The 9,287-nt window shown below is 32.3% G+C and overlaps 1 protein-coding gene across 1 annotated transcript in view; it reads right to left on the reverse strand.

The window, feature by feature from the left end:
* The window catches only part of LOC107443026 (Inositol-3-phosphate synthase), a gene marked incomplete at its 5' end in the record, with an annotated part of 42,797 nt that extends 36,417 nt beyond the window's left edge, over nucleotides 1-6,380 (reverse strand). The window contains 1 exon segment of the mRNA XM_043056330.2: nucleotides 4,897-6,380. Coding sequence (XP_042912264.1) covers nucleotides 4,897-6,368 — 1,472 coding nt within the window.
* Between the last annotated feature and the right edge of the window lie 2,907 nt (nucleotides 6,381-9,287).

Here is a 9,287-nt window from a genome sequence, read left to right on the forward strand (position 1 = left end):
AAATATCATGGACAGATAGATCAATATAACTCTAGTGCTAAATCAAAACATGCGGTTCTCTTGTTAACTCTATTTTCTACTGTCAGAACTTGTCATTTTGACCAAGGTGAAAAAATTTTATAACCGCCGTTGAGCAGCCGACCTAATTCTGTTTTTATGACTGCCAATGTTCAATTTCGTGGACTTGTCTTTTTGATCCTAATCCAGAAAACAAGGGAACTCCTGAATCAAGTATTGGGAGAAATTTGCTTTCGTGGCGGACTTTTTGATGGAACTAACCTGCATTTGCATTGCACGGAGAGGAAAACCTCGCATGGTTAGCTTGATGATAAGGGGACTCTAACCCATGATCACATACCACTGAGGATACTTTTTGCCAGCTCGCAACCGGTATGACCCGGGTGTGAAATTTGTATCAACCATCCATTTGCTGGGATTGGAACCTATTAAGAGGCGAATGCTCTATTCCCTGAGCCACCACAGCTCTAGGTGAAAATGTTTGTAGTTATTTCCAGTAATTCGGTAAAGATTGGGTGTTTAATCAGATTGCATACCAAGTTTTCTGAACCCCCCTCTGAAATATTGCCAATCGTTCAAATGCAGCTTTATCACTCTAATTTTTAACTCTTGCAACTTCAAACATAAATTTTGACCAAAAACTTGCCTTTTGAAACAAGGTGAATTCATTTCCAGTTATGCTGTACAGACTGTATTTAACCGGTTTGTGCATTGTGTCTTCGAAGTCCACTCTGAAATAGAGCCGATAGCTCAAGTGCACAACTTAAGTAATCATCCAGCAGTATCAAGAATAAGAATTAATTTTTGAGACCCAGGGATCTGTCCAGGGCAAATTTACTACCGTTTAGCAGTACCTTCACAAATTCAACTTGCAGTAGTTTCACAAAATACTTTTAAAAAAGAAGATTCTCCTCCTCGCCTCTTAAAATTTTGTTTTTGTATTCCCCTAAGAAACGATAAATACCGGGTTAATTCCGCATGTACAAATAGGTAGCACGTTCTTGAGCAGATAGTACAGTATAGTAAGCCTATTATAGTATAATTATAGCGAGATTTTTTAAAAATTAAGCAACAAGACGCTCCCTCTGTAAATTTTACAGGAAGTTGAACTTTCAACATTATTCTAAACATTCGAACATTGCTCTAAATTTATTCTAACAGACCTTCATTTTTTTATGAAACATTTTTTTCTCCGTGAAACTTTTTTCTATATGACCCCATGAAAAATGTTCTCATAATAATAATAACTTGAAGTGCAAGTACTGTTAAATGCATGTCTTTTTTAAAAAAATTCAAGTTGAAATTTAACAATGGACAATGACTTTTATGGATTTTTAAATTCGGATACAATTTTAAGCCAAAAATTTTACAATAGCAAAATTTGGGGAAAAATTTATAGGTATTTACCTGTCATAAATACTTTTTTTTTGTAGTAACAATTTTTGAAAATATCTTCTTACTTTACCATATTTTTGTGTTGATTTTTTAACATAATTTTTAATTTTTGCAAATTATGTCTAAATTTTCACAAAATAGGTACCTCTCATAAAAACCTAGACTGACCCCTGAAAGAGTTAAAGCAATAAAATAGCTGAAAAAAATACAAAAGCAAATTATTTTTTTTCTTCTTCAGAATTATATTCTAAAGATATTTCTCGTGTTCATCGAAAAGGAAAGAAATACTCCTGATTTTCTGTTCTCCTTTCGGAATTAAAAAAAATCGCCAAAATTTAAATTGATAAAATAAAAATAAATAAATAATAACAAAAATTCTGAAATCACAGAAGTTAAACAGATAATTCCTTCTAGAAATGATGTTTTTTCTTTCTTTTTTTGAAAGAACACCATAATTTTTAAAGAACAGGATAAAAACATTTTATATTTTAATAAAATATGACTGTGAGTTGGGATTTTGTTACAAATTCAAATATTCGGAACACCATGAAATGGGGGGGGGGATAAATTTTATTTCAAAAATTGCGACCTAAATCCATGACTTCTCATGATTTTTTTTAAAAAATAGTTAAAATCATGACAAATTTTGTTCAATACCAAAATTTATGAATTTCCCTGATTTCTCATGACTTTCCAGGCGGGCAGATACCCTGTATATGGTAGATATAATTGTTTCATGCCATAGTTAATTTCTTTTTGTAATAAAAAACTTTTGTATTAGTGTTTTTTTTTTTTAAAAAAATCTTTTTGTATTGAAGCTATTATGAAAAATTTTTTAAACTGATATGTGAGCAAAAATAGGTGCTATGCTTTCTTTGATAGCAGGACAGTAGTATAAAAAAAAATAAAAAAAACATGATAGTGCAAATTTAAAGCCACCTTCATATAAGTAACTAATAGATATTTCTTTAAATTCATTTTAAGAATTAGGTTATAGCATTTGGTGAAATAAAATAATGCAGTATAAGATAACACAATTCAACATAAATAACATTAATACTAGCTACAATCTTTAAAGCAGACTCTAAGTTGTTGTCTTTAGCTTTAATGCGTCAGATAACTAAAAAATTTTCTATAACTAAAATATACGTAAGAGTATATTTTTATGTTTTATATTATTTTTATTTCAAAATCTAATTAAAGCCTTATTGATGTGTACCAGATATACAAAGCCACGTTAAGTAACTAAGTTTTCTAATATGGGAAATTATATATATATAATACAAATTTCTACGTAACTCAAAGAATCATGGGGCAGATTTCCGTATCGTGGCAGAAAAATTGCCAAGTCTGGGCAACTTCCGGGGGCAGTGGCCAGCGAGCAAACTAAAAAAAATAACACAGAAAGCAGGGTTGGGTTTTTGTCATCAAAAACTGGTTTTTGACATGACAGTGGTAAAAACCGTCAAAAACCTACTGTTTTCTTTCATTTACGGCATATAGCGGACAATATATTATTTTCACATAATTGCCTTTATAAATGAATGTTGTAAATGATTGCTATTAATTTTGCAACTATATACGTGTATTCTTATTGAAGGATATACATTCATATGGAAATATTGTAATAAACTTATCGAAAATAGTGATACTTACTTTTATCATTATAGCTTGATATGCAAAGGATTCAAAATTTTGCACTTAATTGTTAGAAATAAACAAACAAACAAACAAACAAAAAAGCTTGAAACTGTTAATAAATTCAAGAACTAAAAAGAAGAATTTAAAATTTGGCATTTCTTAAATATTAGAAATAAGCTAAACAAAACTTTCAAAACTTGTAACTACTAACAAACTCTAAGTCAAGAATGACTTGACATTCTTCAGTAATGTAATATGCCAAACAAAATGATGCTTGGAAATGTTGAAAATTTTGTTTAGTATCCTAATATTTTACTTCAAATAGTATGTTTTGATATAATCATGTTGGGAAAATGCAAGAATCTGTTCTTAAATATCTTTTAACAACTTTTTTTCTAATTTTATTGCCCAAAAATTAATTAATTTTAAATTATAAGCAGTTAAACTCAAATAAAAATACAGTTTTACCAAAACTATGGGTTTTTGACAGTTTTTGACAGAGGGGTTTTTGACATGACGGTAAAAACCGTCATGTGTCAAAAACTTGCCAACCCTGACAGAAAGGGACCAACTCAAAAGGTATAATTCGTAGCCACACCTGGGCAAGCATCTACATGCTTTCATTAAAAAAATTCTGAAGTTTAAAATCTATTCGGGACCTTGGAGCTAATAGTTGGCGCGATAGATCACAACATGGAAATATCCGTGAATCTTGTTTCAAGGTTTGCGTTATAAAGATGTTCTAATGTAGAAAATCAGGTTTTAGTTTAAAAATTAATTTTAATAAGTTGAAAATTTGCATTTTATAATTAAAAAATTGATTTCTTTAACAACTTAATTTATGCTAAAGAAGTAAACAAACAACAGTTGTAAACATTCAACAAATCTGTTTCAGGCAAACACCATAAAAAGCCGATTGAAGGGCAAATTATGCACGGTGCGTAGCCAAATCTCTCAACAAAAAACAAGCACCTTTAAAGTACCTTTTAAGCACTCAAAATATATTTTTCAGTCCTTTATACATTAACAAAATGCAAAATAGTTTTCAAAGACTTTACATGACTATGATAAAATAACTAGTTTCAGACAAAGAATTCTTTTCTCCATTTTATTAGCCACTATAAAAAGATCAAGTTTTTCTGTTTGATTTCAGTGAGTGGAAAATGGTGTTTGGAATTGAGAATACCTTGCAAAATGCAGCAGAGTTGCACATGAGAGTGCAATAATCTCACCAAACACAGCTCAGTAAACGTACATGCAGACTCTCAAGTATTTCATTAAACATGTAACATGATTGGGTGCTATCATACGTTGCAGACCGATAGTAAGCCAAAATGGATTAGTGGTAGAATGATTTGTGAAAAAGTTGAATAGAACAATGTTAAAAATAAGCTTTTGCATAATGTGAAACCAAAATTGCCACAGTAAAGGAAAAATGCATGTTTTTATTAAATTCAAGTTGAAATTTAACTATGGACAATGATTTTTAAATTTGAATACAATTATAAGCCCTCAATTTTACAATAGCAAAATTAACTTTTTTAGACGGTTAAAAATATACAGAAATTTACCTGTCATAAATGATTTTTATTTGAAGTGACAATTTTTGAAAATATTTTCTTACTTTATCATATTTTTGTGTTGATTTTCTAATATAATTTTCACAAATTGTGTGTAAATTTTCAGACCCTCAGCAATTATAGTTCAGAGAATGAGTGCAGAAATCCACAATGCCAAATTAAATTATCCATGTAATAGTGGCTACACTAAACTAAGAAATTAAAGAGAAATAAAATTGATTTTAAAGGGCAAGCACATCAATTATTTTCAAAGAATTACTACCTCATCTTAGCTTTTAACATTGTTAAAGTGGGCAAAATATCAACTATTGGCACATCTTCTCCAGATGCGACGGTGCTACTACCTCTAAATGTATGATCTTCTTTAAGGCACTTCATAGGTTTAACACTATCTACTGTAAATAAATCAGACGTAATAGTTGCTTTATCTGAAGTAATATTAGAGCCTGCATGAAAATGTTCTCTCAGTGCCTGTAAGCCTTCCGGTAAAGAAATGGAACGCTTCATAGGAAATAATTCAATTATAGTATTTGATTCTAAATATTTATCCTTTGATTCTCCTTTAGTTTCATCATTACTACAATGATCTGATATATTATTTAAATCTATAAGTTCACTCTCCGTACAACTATCTTGCTCCAGGCATTCATTCAGAAGCATTGTTTCATCTCTATCAAGACTACACGTCATTATTTCATCAGTATCAAGGTTACTGGGAAAAGTCATTGTTGCATTCATAGCACTTTCAGTTTTATATGGGACTTTTGGAATATGTGGATCAATAAGTTTTTCATCTAACTCAACAATATTCTCTGGCTTCTCATCGTGTGAATGCGATTTTTTTTCGTCATTTTCAACAATTAAACTTTTTTCTTTTTTTAAATTATTACAAGAATCAGAATTAACATTTTTACAATCTGATATTTGAGAGATGTTAGGATCAATTTGAGACCCATTTCTTTCCAACACATCATCCCTCACAGTAAGACCGTCCTCTTCGGAGCATTTATTATTTAAAATTATTGAGTTTGATTCCTTTGAAATTGATTTTTGACCATTATCATTTACTGTTTGTATAAGGCATGCAGAGTTAGAATCATTCAGTATGTTTTTAACATTTGTTTCAATTGCAGGTTTTTCAATCACAATATTTTCAACTGATTTTGACAACTCCTCAGTTATTAAATAGTTTTCAGGATCAGATTTGTGTGTGAGACTTGGAGTGTTTATTTGTGTACTTTCATCATCAATTGGATCATCAATTTTATTATCATCATTGGACTTTTTGGATAATTCCTTAGGTTCGTGAAAAGGTGCTCCATGATCTTCGTCGCTTTCAATGCAAACGTCAAAATAAGTGTTTACAACTCTTACTTTATCGTCATGGGTGTAAGAATCACTGTCACTTTCATCAAATTGGGCAATTTTTTCAACCCATTCCTCCTTTGACAAAGAATTACTAAACTTGTTTGTAATATTTTGAGGTGAATCTATGGCTTTCAAACCTAATTGAGAAGATGATATTATTGGAGTTGTTAAAGAAATCAAAGTTTCATCACTAGCAATACTCTCAACGATACTATTCTCATGTTCACTTTTTTTACGTTTTCTTTTAGCACTATGAATATTTTTCTGTTTTGGTTTTGTAGTACTCACATAAATTTTACTTGCGCTTGGTAAAGAACTGTACATACTTTTCGGATGATTTCGACTAGAGTTTGGGCGACTAGACATTTTAGATTTGGTTCTTTAAAGTCTATAAATACAAATTAGCACTTCCATTATAAATATCAAGTAGCAATGATTGAGTATTATTTAAAAAGAATGACGAGCTACGCTCTGTATTTTCAAAGTTTTAGAAGTAAACATAAGAGTAGAAGATGGCGCTCCACCACACATTTTATGGTCGTTCTGTTTGCTTTCAATTTCACTTCTGTTTGTTTGATCAATTACATCAATCACCATGCAATCAATATCTTTGAGGTTGTTTTCTGAAGAGTCATTCTCTTTGTCTTCGATTTGCGCATTTTCAATTGCCATTAAAGGAGATTAGAATTTGATTGGATAAAATATAATTTCTAGTGAAAGAGGCATTATTCAAGTTCTCTTTTTCTCACTAACGGGATCACACGGTTCTCAGGAGAGCACCGAAGTCACTGTCTGTGGTCAGTGTGTAGATTGGTGCCCACTTTGCTCAGCCTGTGATGAGACCAGTACCGTGTGATAGAGACAACACGTGTTTTATTTTGCTCCAAAATTATGCCCTTAAGAACTGCTCGAGGCGGAAAGGTGTTACCACCTAGCCGCCCTAAAACTCCAGAAATGAAATCAGATGATGAACTAATCGATGTTATTGAATACTCATCATTCGAGGAAGCCTTAGCAGCTATCAATGTTCCACCGAGTTTCCAACCATCTGACTCAGCCATCGACCTGAAAGAGTTCTACTCCAAATTTTCTATCGACGAACTGATTTCCCATGGAAATGTGATTTTTGATTTCATTAAAACTTGTGACTATGGACAAATCTACGATCATTTCAAAAGACTTGCGAATACTGCTAGACTAGTCTGCAGAGAAAAAATGAGACAACTAAAAAATCAACCAGAGACCGAACTGAAGGAAATAGTTCCCGAGACCACCCCTACCCCTGCGGTAGAAAAAACGGAGCCCACGGATTCTGAATGCAACACCGCGCACCGGACCTCCTGCTAAAAAGAGGAAGAGGAAAAAGCCAGCTAAGATTGAAAATAGACCAGAAAATAGTACTTCATCATTTGATTCCCCACCTCAGCCGGAGATAATAACAAAGAATCCAGAAGTGATTAAAACCCAACCCATTGTGACTCCACCTGCTGTTTCCAATAATTACTCCAGAAAAAATAAAACCTTGATTCGTGGACTTAAAATAGACTCTGATATCCAAGAAATAGAAAAATATCTCAAGGATTTTGAACTTAAACCTAAAAAAATCATCCAACTCAAGAGGAGGCGAGGCCAGGAGTATATGCTCCCATGGGCGGATCGTGAATTTGTGGGGCCCAGGGCTGAAATTACTTAGGGGCCCTAATAGCCATTTTGTCAAAAAAAAAACTGTTTTCTATAGTGATGTAGAACTATCGAAAACAATAAAATAATTTTATTTATTTTTTATTTATTTATTTTTATTTGTGTATTCAAACAGCAACTGTACAACATTATTGCAAAAGAAATTGACAGGTTATGTGTAGTTATGTTATATAAATTATAAAGCAACCTTTCTGCATTTTTGTGTGTGTGGTTCGACATTGTTTTGTCCTATATTTGTTTTCATCCTGGAGAAAGAGCGCTCCACTTTACAGCTAGTGATTGGCAAAGTTAAAAAAATCTTTAAGATAGTATAGCAATTTGGGAAAACATCAACAAGTTTCTTTTCATAAATTAGCATAAAAATTTCACTGCAAGAGGTGTAAGACTCTGGCTTAGACTGAATAAGATTTTAACTGAATGCACGCATTCACTAAATGCATTCACTACGTCATCTGGATAATAATGAACAATATTACATACACTTTCCAGATTTATGTTTTCCATATTTTTGTCTTGCAAATCCATTAAAAATTTGAATTTCTTGCTATAAATCTCATAGACTTGGCTCCTTTTATTTAAACCATAATCAGTTTATCCAACTCAACGTTTAGCGTGTCACTTTTAAATTTTTCTGCACCGTATACTGAGAATTTATCTGAAGACTTATCTGAAACTTTTGGAGTGATGTGTCTCTTGTTTATGTCATTGTAGTCTATTCCCACACTAGTACTTAATTTTTTTAGCTTTCTCTTCGTATTTATTAAGCTTCTGATCTGATTGGTGTCTTATGTTGTTCACGAAGTCTTTCAATGACACAATTAACTTATTGCCTTCACAAATACCTAAACCAGGACTCTGTATTTTTTTATTAACTAAATTAAATGCCTCTTTCCGGAAATCAACTTTCTCATCCTGATTTTCGCTGAAACTTTCGAAAATTTTCATAATGTCCTAATAATAATTTTTAAAGCTTTGACAGCATCATAATGACAAGACCATCAGGTCTGGCTTAAACTTTTTAACGTAAATTTGAGTTTTGTTTCACGATTTAACAGTTCCCACCTATGGGTCGAATTAGAAAAGAAAACGTATATTTTTTGCACTACTCCAAAAAAGTTCACAATTTCGGTTGCAACCTTAACAGATGCTTCACCAACTAGGTTAAGGGAATGCGCAGCACATGGCACATAATTCGCGGATTTATTTTTTTGTTTTAGTAGCGCTTATACACCATTGTAGTGACCCGCCCTATTAGCAGCATTCCGTTCGATAGACGCGCACATGCATGGGTTGATTGATCTTAGGGTTTCCAACCTTATAATATTTTTTTTTTTAATATTAGATATTTTTTTTAATTCAAAATAGCACCTATTGTTTTCAGTGAGGACTGGGGCCCTTTGCATCTACGGGGCCCTGGGCTGCAGCCCAAAAAGCCCTTAAGTAGATCCACCCCTGTATGCTCCTCCCCCTCTATCATGTGATCCAATACGATTCAAAACCTAATAGAGAATTTTTGGAATTTCTAACATTCTTTATGTATGGGTTTACACGAGCAATGCCCGGGAGCCCCAGGCACTTAGGGCG

Source organism: Parasteatoda tepidariorum, chromosome 2 (assembly GCF_043381705.1).
Source record: "Parasteatoda tepidariorum isolate YZ-2023 chromosome 2, CAS_Ptep_4.0, whole genome shotgun sequence".
Classification (NCBI taxonomy): domain Eukaryota; kingdom Metazoa; phylum Arthropoda; class Arachnida; order Araneae; family Theridiidae; genus Parasteatoda; species Parasteatoda tepidariorum.